The sequence below is a fragment of the Mastigoproctus giganteus genome, chromosome 1, assembly GCF_048544385.1.
Source record: "Mastigoproctus giganteus isolate SK-2022 chromosome 1, ASM4854438v1, whole genome shotgun sequence".
In the NCBI taxonomy this organism is placed as follows: Eukaryota; Metazoa; Arthropoda; class Arachnida; order Uropygi; family Thelyphonidae; genus Mastigoproctus; species Mastigoproctus giganteus.
In genome coordinates, this window is record NC_143575.1 from 107,411,385 (window position 1) to 107,429,971 (window position 18,587).

The following is an 18,587-nucleotide window of genomic DNA, read 5'->3' on the forward strand; positions in this document are numbered from 1 at the left end:
TGCTATGAAGTGATATAAATTTTAAACTTTGCTTTCACAGTGAGTTTCCCTGGTATTTCACTATTCTCAAATAATTGAAATCTCCAAAGGTTAATCTTCCATTTATTAAATAACCACAAACAATCTAAAAGCAATTTGAATTACAAACAGACCCATAATTCTAAGCTTCACAGCATTAATGCAGTATCTTTATGCTCAGAGCTAGGTAAAAAACCTTGCCGTCATAATGTATAATGTTAACGTCATAAAGGTAGCCAATGTATTGGCTATCTTTGCACTGCACCAGAGAAATTCCCATCTTCGGTAATTCTGGAAAAACCATAAAAATAATCTGTGTAAAGTAAAAATTTGTCTATATTTTGGAAGGTACAGAAAACTACAGATTTTTTATCTTCAGCTAATAATAGTCTACATCAGATTGGCACATGATAGTTTACTGTATGAGTTCAGTGCATAACATTTTGCTGTATGTGACAGTTTGGTGAAACACAATTGGTGACTACAACAATTTGGCGAGTACAGTGATTCAGTAAATTCTATGTAGAAATTCCATATAATAACGGTGTAAAAACACCATAGACAATTCTTAAAGGAATAAACTACGATACTAGTGTAAAGGTCATCAATTTAAGGCCAAAAAAAAAATATATATGTATACAGGGCGTCTCAAAAATATTGGTACAAACGTTTAGGGGAGGTAGGTAACATCTAAAGGAATGTGAATCGCATAGGAACCCATAACCAGAAACGTCACCGTAAGTCGGTACACGGCGCTGTTCATCAGTTTGCAAGAGGGAAAATTTCTGGTTTACTCATTCAAGCAGTAGTCGCCGCACGAAGAGCATGCATCAGTATACGAACTGTGAGCTGGTAGACATGCACCTAGTGTATGGATTAGCAGAGGGCCCACACGGTGTGCGCCCCCATGCAGCACAACATCGCTTTGCAATAAATGTGTGGGCAGGTATGGTCGGTTACTGCTTAGTCGGTCCATACCTGTTACCATCCCGCATGAACTCCGCTAAATATCGTACCTTTCTTGAACAAGTTCTACCAGGGTTACTTGACAATGTTCCAGCAAATGTGAGATGCAACATTTGGTTTCGACATGACGCGGCACCTGCCCATTATGGAAGGTGTGTTCGTGACCATTTGAACAGGCGTTTTGGGTGTCGATGGATTGGCCGTGGTGGACCCATTCCCTGGCCCCCACGCTCACCTGATTTATCGAGCCTTGATTTCTTTCTGTGGGGGGCCCTCAAATCTATTGTGTATGAATTGCCTGTAGAGACGGAAATGGATCTCGTGGCGAGACTCGTCTGCGCTGTTGCTACTGTAAAAGAAACTCCAGGTGTGTTCGACCGTGTCCGCCAATCCATGCTGCGTCAGTGTCACGCATGCATCGCGTCTTATGGTAGAACCTTCGAGCATCTGTTGTAACATCATGAAATGCATCCATTTTGTACTCCATTGTTAATATTATGTCAAATAAATGTTTGCCACTAATTACTGTCTTGTGTCATTTCTGCTACTAATTTCCCCTGACGTTTCTGGTTATGGGTTCCTATGCAATTCACATTCCTTTAGATGTTACCTACCTCCCCTAAACATTTGTACCAATATTTTTGAGACGCCCTGTGTATATATATATATATATATATATATATATATATATTCTGCCTAGTTGCATTTAGCCTTACTTAAATGTAGGAATTCAGTGTATGACAAAGCAAACTTGAAAATGTGACCTTCGACATGCCATGCCATAAAAAGGTAATTTCATGATCAGGTACAGTTCGTGTTTTGAATAGAGCACACTAAGCACCTTTGTTTTTTTAATACATTATACGTTATTATACGTTTTACGGGAAATCCTATAAAAAGTATCAAAGTCAGGTTAAAGATTGGGAAACAGTTGCTTTACATGCAATTGCTTCACTTCCAGCTTTCCTTTTTCTTCTGCAGGTTGTATTTTCAGAAAATACATACAAAGGTAATATTAGAAAAAGGGCTCTGTGCATCTTCTTTGTTGCAATAACCATACTGAAATAAATATTGTAACTACTGACAAAAATGTAAGAAATATTTTTATTTTTTTTTGTAATTTTTATTCTTACATTTCATCAATAGTTACAAGACTTACTTCAGTATATAGAAGTAAGTTGCATCCATGTATGATAATTCCTCCTGTCATGATGTAATTTGACACAACGCTCCCATGCTCCAAAACCAACCATGCACCCAGGTCCCTGGATACTGTTAGTAATAGTATTAACAAATTATACAAGAAAGCAAGGTTATAAAGCAACAAGAAACAAAAAAAAAAAAAAAAAAAAACACAACAAGACACTTCCCACCTTTTCATTCCCTTCATTAGTTTGTCTGGTTCTTCTTTGAATTTATTTAAGCTATCAACTTCCACTACAACAGATAGAAGTTTGTTCCAGCAATCAGCCACCTATTTGCAAGGTGAACTTCTGCACATCTATTCAGCAACTATCCTTCTTTAATTTGAATTTGTGCCCCCTCATGTGTGATGTGTATAGTCTGAGCAAGACCAAGAATTCCATCAGCATTGAGTTTGCTGAATCCATTCAAAGCCTTAACACCTCAATCAGATCACCTTACAAGTGCCTAGTTTCCAGAATGCAATTTGTAGAACTGAAGCATTTCAGTTCTAAATTGCATCCCTTTGAGCACCCCTTTGTTTCCCCACCAGTCTCATTATCCTTCTCTGTACTTGTTTTAGCAGCTCATGTGTGATGTGTATAGTCTGAGCAAGAGGGAGAATCCCATCAGCATTGAGATTGCTGAATCCATTCAAAGCCTTAACACCTCAATCAGATCACCTCACAAGTGCCTAGTTTCCAGAATGCAATTTGTAGAACTGAAGCATTTCAGTTCTAAATTGCATCCCTTTGAGCACCCCTTTGTTTCCCCACCAGTCTCATTATCCTTCTCTGTACTTGTTTTAGCAGCTCATGTGTGATGTGTATAGTCTGAGCAAGAGGGAGAATCCCATCAGCATTGAGATTGCTGAATCCATTCAAAGCCTTAACACCTCAATCAGATCACCTCACAAGTGCCTAGTTTCCAGAATGCAATTTGTAGAACTGAAGCATTTCAGTTTCTACAAATTGCATCCCTTTGAGCACCCCTTTGTTTCCCCACCGATCTCATTATCCTTCTCTGTACTTGTTCTAGCAGCTCTACATCCTTCCTAAAATGAGGCCTCCAGAACTCTATACAGTACTCAAGATGTAGCCTGACCATTACCTTATGCAATGGGGTAATCATATCCTTATCCCTGTTAACAAAATTCCTGTATATCATTAACAAAACCCATGATCCGTCCTGGCAGCATGTCTACCTTGCTCAGAGAACTTCATGTCCTACTGCACAATCACTCCCCCCCCCCAGGTCTTTCAGTTTCCACTACCCTGAGTGTAGTACCATATGGTATGTTACTCTGGGGTTACTGCTATCCATATGCAGTACTTTGCATTTGTCAATGTTAAACTTCAAATGCCATTTCTCAGCCCATCTGTGTAACTTTTCTAGATCCTGTTGCAGTACCATGCCGTTATTCCTGTCATTAACCACTATTCCAACCACTGTATCGTCTGAAAACTTGGACATTAGTCTGAATACCAAGAAACTTGCTATTCTGACGTTGTATCAAGCTAGTTCTTTTGTTAATATCACTTAAGCTATTTAATCTTCTAATATTGATAGTCTTGGTTGTTGATCCAGTAGCGTATTTAGTAATCAGACACATTCATGGTATTTTTGAATTAGTAGAGTTGTATATACAGGGTTATTCAAAATGAAGTCCGGGATTTCAAACAATTCATGTACTGAAACCCCAGACTTCATTTTGAATAACCCTGTATATGCAAGAAAGCAAACTTATACAGCATCAGCCAAAAAAAAAACTCCTTCCCATTTCACCCATCTTCACTCCAAATGTTTGTCTAGTTCTGCCTTGAATTTATTTAAGCTATCAACTTCCACAACAGTAGATAGAAGTTTGTTCCTGCAGTCAACCACCTTCTGGCTAAAGGCAAATTTCTGCACATCTATTCTACAACTGTCTTTCCTCAATTTGAATTTATGTCCCCTCAGGCAATTAATCTGGGCAAGAGAACTTGCAAAGAAGAAAACTCAAATTTTTTGGACACATAGCAAGGAGTGATAACTTTCTGTTAAAGAATACAATGAAAGGAAAAATCGAGGGGAAGAGAAGCAGAGGGAGACCTGCAACTAGGTGGAATGATGGGAACAGTGACCTGGACATGACAGTTTGCAATGCCGCTCATCGAGCACATCATCAATGGAGGAAATTGTTGGTGGCCACCAGAGCCATGCCGAGGGTGAGGCAAACGAAGCTCTTGCCTCAGATTAAAAGCTGAAAGGGGTGCCAAAAGAAAAATTAAATAATTTCCAATGTTGCCATGATTAACAGTAGGGTGCAATTTTTCATTCTTGCCTCATGTACTGAAATGGCTCGGAACGGCCCTGGTGGCCATTCAGCTCCTCAAGAAGCTATGTGACTGGAAGAAGAAGAGCAAGAAGAATGCAACAACATGTGCAGAAGTTTGCCTTTAGCCAGCGGGTGGTTGATTGCTGAAACAAACTTCCATCTGTTGTTGAAGTTGATAGCTTAAGTAAATTCAAGGAAAAGCTAGACAAATTATTGGAGTAATGGATAGGTGAAATTGGAAGGTTTTTTTTTTTTTTTTTTGCTGATGCTGTTAAAAGCTTGCTTTCTTGCATGTTTTGCCACTACAAATGCTGACATCAACCAGGTAAATAAAAATAAAAAGTTGCAGTTTTTTCAATGTTAATTTTGTTGATGTAAGTAAATTAAATTTTTGGATTGGATGAGAGAATAATGGTATGGAAAAAACCAAACCAGGAGCTAAAAAAATAAAATCTTATACCAAATATCAAACATGGAGGAGGTTTAATCATGGTTTAATGTTAGCTAATAGTGTGGAAAATCTGCATTTCATCAAAACAGCCATAGATAAATATGCACATGCCTTGATATATTAAAACAAAATTTAAAGAAGAAATTGATATAAAAATGGAAATTTCAGATAGTTTTATATTATATCAGGACAGCAACCCCAAGTGCAGTGCACTTATCATGAGGGAATGGCTTCTTTGTAGTTCCCCTAACATATTAGAAACATTTCCCCTGTCACTGGCTATGAAGTCCATCAAAAATTTGTAGCATCATCTAGATATCTGTAAATACATTAAAAATAAAACTAAAGATGGTATTGAAGGAAAAGTGGGATAATATTGAGGCAGAATTGTGTAAAAAGTTATTAAAATCAATGCCAAATAGATTAACATGTAGTTCAGCAAAAAGGACATTCAACCAAATACTATCTAAGGGAGCTGTTTTCTGTTTAACTTCTTTTATGTGATATAAGGATATAAGTTTTATGTGATATATTTAGTATTAGTAACGGCCGCATGGTGCAAGAAAGCCTATGGCTTATGCTGCACCAGCCAAAAAAAAAAAAAAAAATCCGAACAAAACAATGATAAAAACAAAAAATACATAAATAAATAAATAAATAAAATAAATAACTAAATAATAATAATTAATAAATAAATAAAATAAATAACTAAATAATAATAATTAATAAATAAATAAAATAAATAACTAAATAATAATAATTAATAAATAAATAAAAAAAAATAAATAAAAAGGAAATTAAATCTATCATCCGATGCGCTTCCCTTACCCGAAAGTACTATCCAGATGACCTTTGAATTTCCCCAAACTGTCGGCCTCTACCACCCATGAAGGCAACTTATTCCAGTAATTTATAACTCGCTGGCTAAAATAAAACTTCCTGCAGTCCAATCTAAACATTTCCCCCTGTAACTTGAATTTATGTCCCCTAGTTCTAGCATCATTTATAATCTTGAAAATTTTGCTGATGCCTCTCAGAGCCTCATTCATTTTACTGATGCCTCTCAGAGCCTTAAACACCTCAATCAAATCTCCTCTAAGGTGTCTAGTTTCCAAACTCTGCAACCCACATATTCAAAGTCTTTCTTCATAAGGACGCCCTTTTGCCGACCTCACCAGGCGAGTTACCCTTCTTTGCACCCTTTCAAGAAGCTCGATGTCTTTCTTTAGGTGCGGTCTCCATACTTGAACACAGTATTCCAAGTATTCCTAACATAAGCCTTATATAATTGATCACAGTGTGCTGAAGTGGGATTTACTCAAAGAGGTAACTACCATTAGGGGTAAAGGGAAGGGTTATTGCTTCCGTAAAGGCGACTACGATGGACTGAGACAGTATTTAAATTCTATACAGTGGGACCAACTGATGATGTTACCAACAGCAAATTCAAAATGGGAAGCATTCAAAGAATTAATCTTGGAAGCTATTAGGCTTTACATACCAACTAAGACACAGAAGCCTATGATAGATACAAGTTGATATGCAACCAAGTTACAAAGGAGGTTAGGCAGGCGAAGGCAGATTACGAGAAATCCTTGGCAAGGGATGCAAAGAAAAACAGCAAAGAGTTCTTTACTTATGTAAACTCTAGAAGGAAGGGGACGAATCAGATTAGTCCACTTGATATTGATGGGTCAACTGTTGATGACCCTGCTCAGGTAGCTAACAAACTAAATGAATATTTTGCATCGACATTCACACATGAGGAGTTATTCAGCGAGGGGAATGCCAGAGGTGTATTCAACTCTAGCAGTAAGCTACAGAATCTTGAAATAACTGGGAGTAAAGTGGAGGAGAAACTGTTGAAGATAAACACAAGAAAGGCACCCGGGGTGGATGGGATCTATCCAGTTATATTAAAGGAGGCAGCAAAGGAAGTAAGCAAACCCTTAGCCATAATTATGAGAGCTTCCTTGGACTCAGGGGAGGTACCCATAGACTGGAAATGTGCAAATGTGACCCCAATTCACAAAGGAGGAAAGGCTTTTGATACTGTTGCACATGGAAGACTGCTACACAAATTGGAGCAGTGTGGCATTGGAGGCAAATTGCTGCTATGGATAAAGGGGTGGTTGAGGGGGAGAAGACAGAGAGTGGTAATCAATGGACACTGCTCATCGTGGACTAATGTTATTAGTGGAGTCCCTCAGGGCTCAGTGTTGGGTCCATTATTGTTTTCTGTATTTATAAATGATATTGATGATGGTATATCAAGCTTAATGTCCAAGTTTGCAGACGATACAAAGGTTGGCAGGGTTGTCAAGGACACTACTGACACTATGCTACTGCAACAGGATCTGGAAAGGTTGAGCAGATGGGCTGAGAGGTGGCAAATGAAGTTTAACATTGACAAATGTAAAGTACTACACATGGGAAACAGCAACCCCAGAGCAACGTATCAACTCTGTGGTACTACACTGACAGTGGTAGAGAATGAAAGGGACTTGGGGGTGGTTGTGCAGGCAGATATGAAGTTCTCTGAGCAGTGCAGACGGGCTGCAAGAGTAGCTCATGGAGTATTGTCAATGATATACAGGAATTTTTCCAGCAGGGATAAGGAGGTGATTATTCCCTTGTATAAGGCAATGGTCAGGCCACACCTAGAGTACTGTATACAGGTCTGGAGGCCTCATTTCAAGAAGGATGTAGAGCTGCTGGAACGAGTACAGAGAAGGGCAACAAGATTAGTGAATGGAACAAAGGGGTGCTCTTACGAAGAAAGGCTTAAGTTTTGCAAATTACAGTGTCTGGAGACTAGGCACCAGCGAGGTGATCTGATAGAGGTGTATAAAGCCTTAAATGGTTTGAGCATGCTCAATGCTGATGGGATTCTTCCTCTAGCTCAGAATAATCACCTGAGAGGGCATAAATTCAAATTGAGGAAGGACAGATGTAGGATAGACGTGCGGAAATTTGCCTTTAGCCAGCGGGTGGTTGGTTGGTGGAACAGACTTCCATCCCTTGTAGTGGAGGTTGATAGCCTAAATAAGTTTAAGGCTCAGCTGGACAGGTATTTTGAACGAACAGAGGTGTGAAGTGGAAGTGGGTTTTTTTTTTTTGTTTTTTTTTTTTTTTTTTTTTTTTTTTTTGGCTGATGCTTTCTTGCATCAAATGCCTCTACTAATGCTAATGCTAATGGGATTATCACGTCCCTATCTCTACTTGCAAAAGTTCGATAGATCATCGATAGGACACCATGGGCCTTCCTTGCAACCTGTCTACAATGCTCAGAGAACTTCATGTCTGACCGTATCGTAACACCCAAGACCCTTTCCTCCAGTACTGGGTTTAGTTGAACTCCACCAAGTGAATAAGTTTTTTTGGGATTACTGTTTCCCAGATGTAATACCTTACACTTTGTTGGATTAAAGCACAGCTGCCATTTTTCTGACCATTCCTGTAGTCTATCTAGGTCTCTCTGAAGAAGCTCAGCTTGACAGTGATCATTAACTACTCTACCAATTTTAACATCATCTGCAAATTTAGACATCACGCCCTCTATCCCTTCATCAATGTCGTTTATGAAAATTAAAAACAACAGTGGTCCTAATACTGATCCTTGGGGAACCCCACTTCTTACATCAACCCAATCTGAGGAATAGCCATTTATCACAACCGTCTGCCTCCTGCCCTGAAGCCATCCTTCTATCCATCTAAGGATTTTCCCAGTGATTCCAACCTGTTCCAGCTTATAAAGCAACCGCTCATGTGGGACTGAGTCAAAAGCTTTGCTGAAATCTAAATAAACAATGTCGAAATTATTCCCTAAATCCAGCTCGTGAGTGACCCTTTCGAAATAGCGAACCAGATTTGTTAAACACGATTTTCCCTTTACGAAACCATGCTGAGTATCCTTGAGAATTTCAATTCGATCCAAATGATCCTGAATTCCACCCTTGATCATTGCCTCCATGATTTTCCCTACTACTGAAGTCAGACTGACAGGTCGATAATTTCCAACTTCACTTTTAGAGCCACCCTTATGTATGGGAGATACATTTGCACTTTTCCAATCCAAGGGAATCTCCCCAGATTCTAGTGATGCTCGCATAATTAGCCTCAATGGTTCAATGCACTCGCTTGCCGCCTCTCTTAAGATTATAGGGTATATTCCATCAACTCCAGGAGCCTTACTGGTCTGTAGGCTCGAAAGTTTTTTCATTAAATAATCTTGCGAAATTTCAATATCATTAATTACATATTTTTTAACTTCGCTCCCACAATTTCCCATTGCCACAAAAGGCTTTTCATTTGTAAATATCGATGCAAAATAACTGTTGAGTTCATCTGCAACGGCAGCTGGTGTATTTATTACTATCCCCTTTCCCTTACGTAAAGGTCCGATCTGGTTTGTACTGCTCTTCTTGGCATTTATATATGTGAAGAATTCTTTATCCCCCCTCTTTGCTCTGTTTGCTAGTGATTTCTCATAAACTGCCTTTGCCTGTCGAACCTTTTCTGTGGCTCTATTACACATCACCTTGTAGCTGTTATAGGCTTCAGTACTTTTTATTGCTCTGTAACCTTTCCATGCCACCTTTTTCTGCTCAAGTAATGCGGCAACTTCACTATTCATCCAACTTGGAACCCTTCTCGTGGAGTATTTTTTTAATGGTATATACGCATTCAAGGCATCTGTGATTAATGTTTTAAAAGCATACCACAGTTCAATTGTATTCATTCTCTGCGTGATATCTACCCAGTTAATAGAGGCCATGTAGTACCTTAAGGCATCGTAATTTCCATTTCTGAAATTAAAGTCTTTTGTCTGGGTGCGAGGTTAGCCTGTGCGGTCGAAGCTCCTTGAAGCTTTTGGAACAGAGAAGTTTTTCCTGATTTATTTTCTGATTTATTAGCTTAAATTGCCATATTAACTTATTTTCTAGAGTAGCTTTATATTCCTAGTTATGATACTTAGTTTAAAGTTTAACTTAGACAGAGATTTTGTAGGTATTACTTAGTATCGGTAACGGTACCAAATCCACGTGTTAAAAATTGAACGAGAGGTCTTTTTTTTTAACCAAATTTAGTCGATTTATTAACCAATTGTTATATCAAATTATCTTCTATAAGTAGATTATAGACCTAGTCAGGATCCTTAGTTTATTCTAAATTGAGATAGCGAGATTTGGAAGCTAATCAATACTTACGAGTCGTAGAAGTACCGTTCGAGAATTCCCGCCATTTTTACACGATAGCATAAGCTTAGTGTAGTATAGTGCATAATATAATATTGTCAATTAATCAGTAAATCTATTAATCTTGATAAACCTTATTGTCAATTAAATTGTATTTTTAACTCTATATATATATATATAACGACTTAATCGTAACAAATAATTAATACATAACTATAGTGGTACACGTTTTGTTTGTTATTTGGTTTTTAGGAGCATTAGCAACTAAGGCCATATTGCTCTGGGATATGCGGTGGTCATTCCCTGACCTTTCCGCATCTTCCGTATTTGGTGGTGACGGGCTCGAACCCCGGTCTAATCAAGAAGCGTGTGCTACGCACTGATGCTCCTTCCCACCTGGCTACGGAGGCGCCTAGTGGTACACGTGATACGGAAGTTGTATAAAGGGAACTCGTAGAAAACACTAGATACCGAAAAAAAAAATATAACATAACTGTTTTGGGATATAACTTAAGGATTTAATTTTTGTTTTGAAATTTTATTGAATTAAATCGGAATCATGACTCTGACCAGAGCAGCAAAGCAAAAGGCTCAAGCTAATGGGAGTGCTGTGGTTCAGGGGAGAACTGAGGGGGGCAGTTGCCCTCTGAATCACAGTCTTTTAAAATGCACTGTTTGCTTGATGTTTGCGGAGCAGTCGGGTACGGGACATGATACTGCCAAGGGGGATGTCTTTGTGTGTGCACGATGTAAGGAGTGCAAGGAAATCAGGCGACAACTCAGCGTTGTTATGGGCCTTTATGAGAGCTTGAAGGACAGGGTGGATGCCCTCGAAGGAAATAAATTGAGAGGCCCATCAAGCTCTCAGCTGCCCACATCAACGCCAGAGCTTGCACTTGGTCATCAGGCAACACAGAGGCAGCCCCCTAGGCAGAATGCGCTGGTCCCACAGGAACTAGTAGTTGTTGGTGACTCTGTTGTCAGGGAAACGGGGAACATGCTTTGTAAAAAGGATAGGTGGAATAGGACCAGGGTATGTGTGCCGGGGCAAAGGTTGATGACGTTGTAGAGCGGATATCATCTTTTAAGGGCACAAAAGGTGATATAGTTGTACACGTTGACACTAATGATATTAAGAGTAGGAGACCGGCTGAATTACTTAGCAAGTACAGGTCACTGTTGAAAAAAAGCCGTGAATTAGGGTTGAATTTGAAAGTGTCTGCAATTCTGCCCAGACACGATAGGAGGGAGTATATGATGAGAGCCTTGTCAATCAATTCGGCCCTGGAGGGATTGTGCAAGGCTCAAGGGGTAGAATTTTTTTCAGCCTGGACTGTACTTGTTAACAGGAGAGATTGCTTCTACAGGGATGGGATACACTTAAATAGAAAGGGTGCAAGAATTTTTGCTGATGCTGTCGAGGCAGTGTTAGGTGGGTCGGAAAACTGCTAGTTGGGGGGGACTACCATCAGAGGTAAAGGGAAGGGTTTTTGTTTTCGTAAAGGCGACTATGATGGTCTGAGACAGTATGTTTTTTTAAATTCTATACAGTGGGACCAACTGATGATGTTACCCACAGCAAACTCAAAATGGGAAGCATTCAAGGAACTAATCTTGGAGGCTACCAGGCTTTGCATACCAACTAAGAAATATTGTTCAAGGTTTAGGCCTAAATGGATGTCAGATGAACTAATGAGACATGTGGCAGAGAAGAAAAATGCATGGGATACATACAAATTAATGGGTGATATGGAAGCCTATGATAGATATAAGTTGGTCTGTAACCAAGTCACAAAGGAGATTAGGCAGGCAAAGGCAGACGACGAAAAATCCTTGGCAAAGGATGCAAAGAAAAACAGAAAAGAGTTCTTTACATATTTAAACTCAAGAAGGAAAGGGATGAATCAGATTGGTCCACTGGATATTGATGGTTCAACAGTTGAGGATCCTGCTCAGGTGGCTGACAATCTAAACAAGTATTTTGCATCTACATTCACGCATGAGGAGTTATTCGGGAAGGAGAATGATGTAGGTAAAGTAAACATTTGCAGTGAGCTGGATGATTTTGTAATAACTGAGAGGACAGTGGAGGAGAGATTGTTGAGGATAAACATAAAAAAGGCACCTGGGGTGGATGGCATCTATCCAGTTATATTAAAGGAGGCAGCAAAGGAAGTAAGCAAACCCCTAGCCATAATTATGAGAGCTTCTTTGGATTCAGGGGAGGTACCCATAGACTGGAGATGTGCAAATGTAACCCCAATTCACAAAGGAGGATCAAAGGCTGACACAAGTAATTATAGACCTGTTAGTTTAACTTCTGTTCCAGGTAAATTAATGGAGGCACTGGTTAAAGAAACACTGCAGGATCATCTAGACAAGAATTCAGTTATAGCTCAGACGCAGCATGGTTTTGTTAAGGGCAGGTCTTGTCTGACCAATTTGATTGGATACTATGATGTAGTCACAAAAGAACTGGATGCAGGGAATAACTTTGATATTATATATTTGGATCTTAGAAAGGCTTTTGATACTGTTGCACATGGAAGACTGCTGCACAAATTGGAGCAGTGTGGCATTGGAGGCAAATTGCTGCTATGGATAAGGGGATGGTTGAGTGGCAGAAGACAGAGAGTGGTAATCAATGGACACTGTTCAACGTGGACTAATGTTATTAGTGGAGTTCCTCAGGGTTCAGTGTTGGGTCCGTTGTTGTTTTCGGTGTTTATGAATGATATTGATGATGGGATATCAAGTTTAATGTCCAAGTTTGCAGATGATACAAAGGTTGGCAGGGTTGTTAAGGACACTACTGACGCTATGCTGCTGCAACAGCATCTGGAAAGGTTGAACAGATGGGCTGAGAGGTGGCAAATGAAGTTTAACATTGACAAATGTAAAGTACTACATATGGGAAACAGTAACCCCAGAGCAATGTATCAACTCTGCGGTACTACACTGACAGTGGTGGAGAATGAAAAGGACCTGGGGGTAATTGTGCAGGCAGATATGAAGTTCTCTGAGCAGTGCAGACGAGCTGCAAGAGTAGCTCATGGTGTCTTGTCAATGATATACAGGAATTTTTCTAGCAGGGATAAGGAGGTGATTATTCCCTTGTATAAGGCAATGGTTAGGCCACATCTTGAGTACTGTATACAGGTCTGGAGACCTCATTTCAAGAAGGATGTAGAACTGCTGGAACGGGTACAGAGAAGGGCAACAAGATTAGTGAATGGAACAAAGGGTTGCTCTTACGAAGAAAGGCTTAAGTTTTGCAAATTACAGAGTCTGGAGACTAGGCACCGGCAAGGTGATCTGATAGAGGTGTATAAGGCTTTGAATGGTTTGAGCATGCTCAATGCCAATGGGATTCTTCATCTTGCTCAGAATAATCACCTCAGAGGGCATAAATTCAAATTGAGGAAGGACGGATGTCGGATAGATGTGCGGAAATTTGCCTTTGGCCAGCGGGTGGTTGGTTGGTGGAACCGACTTCCATCACTTGTTGAAGTGGATAGCCTAAACAAATTTAAAGCTCAACTGGACAGGTATTTCGAACGAACGGGTGGTGAAATGGGAGTGGTGTGTGTTTTTTTTTTTTTTTTTTTTTTGGCTGATGCTGAATAAGCCTGCTTTCTTGCATCATACGCCTCTACTAATGCTAATGCTAAAACCCATTCCTTTGCCTTTTACTTCTGCTACCTCTCTCATCATCATCCACCGTAGAACTCTGTGATCACTTCCTGCTACTGGTTCCTCTACTGTCAGCCCTGTTATGTCATCTGATCCATGTGTGATGATGAGGTCTAGGATATTCTTTTCTCTAGTACTTTCCCTGACATGTTGATACAAATAACAGTCATCTAGTTGATTTAAAAATTTTGTTCCCCATGTCGAGTTTCCTTCCCATTTACTCCAATCAATTAGAGGCAAATTGATATCACCCATAATAAGGCATTGACGCTTACTTGCCCATTCCATTTGCATGTAGAGGCTTTTGTCATAATCTTCACAATCACCTGGTCTGTAGATTACTCCTACTCGCATTATACCTTTGTTTCCAACTATCTCACACCATACAGACTCTATACTAGCATGTGAAATGTCTGAATCCGGGAAAGCTATCGTCGCACTCAGGCTGCTTCTGATAAGAATCATTACCCCACCACCCCTTCTATCTAACCTATCCTTCCTAAATACATTATACAAGCCGTACTGAAACTCATCATCCCCAATTTCCGGGTGGCACCACGTCTCTGTAAGCCCTATTATGTCCGCGTTACTTGTTTTAACCAGCAGTTCGAATTCGCTCATTTTATTGACGACACTTCTAACGTTACTGTATAAACAATTAAGATTTACTGTTCTTGTATATTTAACAACCCTAACACAACCCTTGAAGTTTTTTAGGCTCTCTTCCCTGATATTAGCTACTCGCTCACATGAAACGTCTTTGCCCCCAGAACATCTAGATAATACGTCCAGTTGGGGTAACAGATAAGAACTCTTAAGGTATGTGCAAGAGTTACATTGACCAATATTATGAGATAAACGCGTGTCAGTATTACCCACATCCCCCCTAACTAGCAGTTTCCCTGAACATTTAAGGTATCCTCAATAATACTGGCAAAAACTTTTGCACCACCTTTGTTTAAGTGTATCCCGTCTCTACAAAACAAATTCCTTCTACCTACAAGTGTGGGCCATGCTGATAGAAATTTACCCCCTAAAGCCTTGCAGATTCCTTCAAGTCTTGAGTTAATCCACAAGGCTCTTAACATATAATCCCTCCTATTGTGTCTGGGCAGAATTGCAGACACATAGACATTATGGCCTAGCTCGCGACATTTCCCCAGCATGGTCCTGTATTTTTCCAACAAATCGTCAGATCGTGTACGTTTAATATCATTTGTCCCACATGAATAATAATATTATCTTTACCCCCTTTAAAATCTGACAATCTGTTGGTGACATCATCAATAGTTGCTCCCGGCAGACACCCTGGTTCTGCTCCACCTATCTTTATTACAAAAAATATTCCCCGTTTCCCTGACAATGGAGTCTCCTAATAAAACAATGTCCTTTTTAACCAGAGTAGTTTGCACTTGGTTTTTCTGTTTTGAGGCTCGAATCGGGTGTGCATCACTTGGTAGATTGCTGGAGTTTTGAGTCCCTGATGAGCTCCCAGATGCATTATTTTCGAGGGCAAGCACTCGTTTTTTCAGGGACTCAAATTGTTCCATCAGTGCACCAAATTGTAATTTAAGATCTGTGCACTCCTTACATCGATCACAAAGAAAAGAATCCCCAGGTGAGGTAGGATTAGTCACCAGGTCGACCTTGGAAAACATTCCACAGGTTCCACAACGGATTAAATCATGATTCACCCGTAAATCGCCATCTGCTATTTCCGTGTGGTCACGATACCCTGTGACGTGTTTAAGGCAGATCTTATAACTACCATTATAAAATTAAATAAATATCAATGAAAGTAACTTTAAAAAATTATATCTATAATATTATTAAAATCAAACAGTTACAGGAAAACCTATAACAAAATAATCCAACAATATCTAAATAAATCAAATATTTAAAAGCACTATCCAAAAGTAAACCACTTAACTGAGGAGCCCTGTCTAAGCGCGTCCGCTCACCTCAAATGCCAACGTATTATCTTTAGTAATATAAGGAGGTGTATATTTCCAATATGTTTTTACATTTCAATTTTCATTGAGTGGTTAAATGTTAAGTAAAATATTAATAAAAAAATAAATAAAATGATATGGAAGGTATTTCTTGTGTTTCTTATTTTGAATTTGAACTGTTATGATTTATACAAATGTCTGTTTGACTGGCTGCACAGTACTGCAGTCAATAACACATCACAAATTGCGGTTATTTCAAGTTTCAACCTGCAGAAATTTTGTTTATTATTCAATAGATGTTTCACTGCTTCATCAAATACGGAGGATGCGTAAAGGTCAGGGAATGACCACCGCATATCCCGGAGCAATATGGCATTAGTTGCTAATGCTCCTAAAAACCAAATAACAACAACAGCAACAACACTGCTTCATGCATTTGTAGCATATTTATTTTATCATGATTTGAGTGTGAAAAATGTCAAATTTGGTACATCGTGCAAACAAAATCTCGCCAATACTTAGGGAAATCTGCTTCTGAAACATTGGAAATGATGCATCACGCTTACAATGAGGAGTCTCCATCTTCTATTAGATTGTCTGAATGGCATCAGATTCAAAAAGGTGAGAGAAAATTTAGATGATCACCATGCTGAAAACCTTTTTAACTACTTTTATGCCTGAAAAAATTTAAATAGTCAGACAACCCATCGTCAGAACCACAGTATTACCATTGATAAACTTGCAGAACCTTTAAATGTTTCATGTGGAATTTTAAGCAATGATTTAAGTGTGTCAGGTTACTCAGCTGCCTCACCCACTTACTGATGCCCAACACAATGAGCATTTGAAATGACTCTAGGAACAGTGGTCTGTTGTTCCTAGACTCCATCATCACAAAAGATGGACTTGATGTTTTCTCTGTGAACTCTTAAACAAAGCATAAATCAGCAACTTGGAAATTTCCTCGTTCGATAGTGGCCCTATTAGCAGTAGGCTCATTAGCTTAATGGGTCCACCTGCTATCTGATGAGGGTCCACAAGACTAAAAACAGCTGGAATACTGTTGCCTTGCCTTACGTTTTTATGAAATAACAGATTCACCTTCTTGGTGATGTTATTCAGTTAAAAATGATATTGATAATTTTAGGTTTACTCACGAATAACAACATTGTTTCCAAAGTGAGCAATAAGCCCAAGCCTGTTTCTGTCAGTGGAGGGAACATAGCTTCACCATGACAGCATGGCAGAAAAATATGATGCAGTGAAGCATTTTATCAAACTATTTTAATATATGCATTGAAATGCAACACTGTTTCTTTATTTGATTTTTTTTAGTGCTATGTTGATGATAAAAATGTAATATAGATCAAGAAAAGAATAAATGGTAAAAAAATTATTTTTTGACCACATAAAAAGATAAGGTGAATAGCCACTTGCGCAAATGCTATTGTCAAAATAAAGTGTGTGTGTGTTGTGTGCATGTGTCCATTTTGTTTTTCTTTAATCATATAACTCATGAAGGCCTGTAAAATTCAGATAATTTCATTTTTGAACAGCCTAACAGTATAACTATTTATATGGTAAATAAACTCAATAATGACAGTTCACTTTGCTTTTAATGGTAGAGTTATAAATTAGAACAAAATTAAGATATAACTACAATTATAAAACACTGTTACTCCATGATACCTGTATAAAGAGCATCATGTTACAGAACCCTATACTGATCCCAGTCACATACACAAGCCCTTGTAAAAATTAACTTAGGTTGTGCATGTCACTAGTATAGGTTTCAGAATGATGCTTTTTATACAGGTAATGTCACAAAGTAACTGTGGTTTTTAATTACAGTTATATCTTAGTGGAATTAGCCTGCAAAGGTAACGTCTCATTTAAAGTCATGATTAGAACAATATTAGCATAACTTTTTCTTTGGGACAGTCTTAACAGTATCCCCCTGACAAATAGTGCTTATTAGGGAGCATCCATGACTGTATACCATTTGCTTAGGAGTACATCACTTGAAATCACTGTTGCACAAATAACAAACAAAATTCCTATATAAAAGTAAAGGATTTCTACTTGAACCTGTTTTAAAAACTGTTTGCATTTAACTCATCTTTTTCCTTCATTTTTATATATATATATTTTTTGTTTTTCCATTAGGTAACTATAAAAATTCCACAGAAGAACTCTTAAATTTTAGGAGGAGTATAAAAAAAAATGGATCTGGTAGACAGCATTATTTTGTATCTCTAATATTATGTTAAGATATACATTTATATGTCTTTCATAAATAAATTTATTCTATATCCTACCAGTTTTCTCCTTGTTTTGGTTTTAATCATAATTTTACTTATACATAATAATTCTGTTACACTGAATATGCAGTGATTACCAGCTAAATATGAATTACCAATTACTGTCTCAATTTGTCTATAAATTTTCATTCTTGGGAAGTAATTTCACTGCTGTTTTTGGTCTTCGGTCAATTCCACTGTATTCATACTCTAGCTTTACAGCCACTAGATCTGGAGTAGAGATATGGTAACTGTACCTTATATGTCTCATGCTGTCATTCCATGCCAGATCAACAAGTAAAATGGGAATTTTCAACCTGACCCATTTGATTTTCATGAAACTTTGGCATATATACATAACACTTGATACCTAAGCTTGTTAGGTCAATGGATGTTAAAATTTGGGAAGAAAAAAAGGATGTTAAAATTTGGGAAGAAAAAAAATGTGAATTTTAGAATTTCAGGAGATTTAAAATCTGTTTCTCAGTCTCCAAGTAAGTAGGAGCAGGG

General features: G+C 38.5%; 1 protein-coding gene across 4 annotated transcripts in view; it reads left to right on the forward strand.

Annotated features, from left to right (window-relative positions):
- The window catches only part of LOC150091083 (aldehyde dehydrogenase 1A1-like), a 159,892-nt gene extending 141,875 nt beyond the window's left edge, over positions 1–18,017 (forward strand). For all 4 annotated transcript variants that reach the window (XM_090374107.1, XM_090374090.1, XM_090374098.1 and 1 more), the window contains exon 12: positions 17,944–18,017. In XM_090374107.1, coding sequence (XP_090230233.1) covers positions 17,944–17,976 — 33 coding nt within the window. In that variant the 3' untranslated portion in view covers positions 17,977–18,017. The remainder of the gene's footprint in view (positions 1–17,943) is intronic.
- Positions 18,018–18,587: the final 570 nt, after the last annotated feature.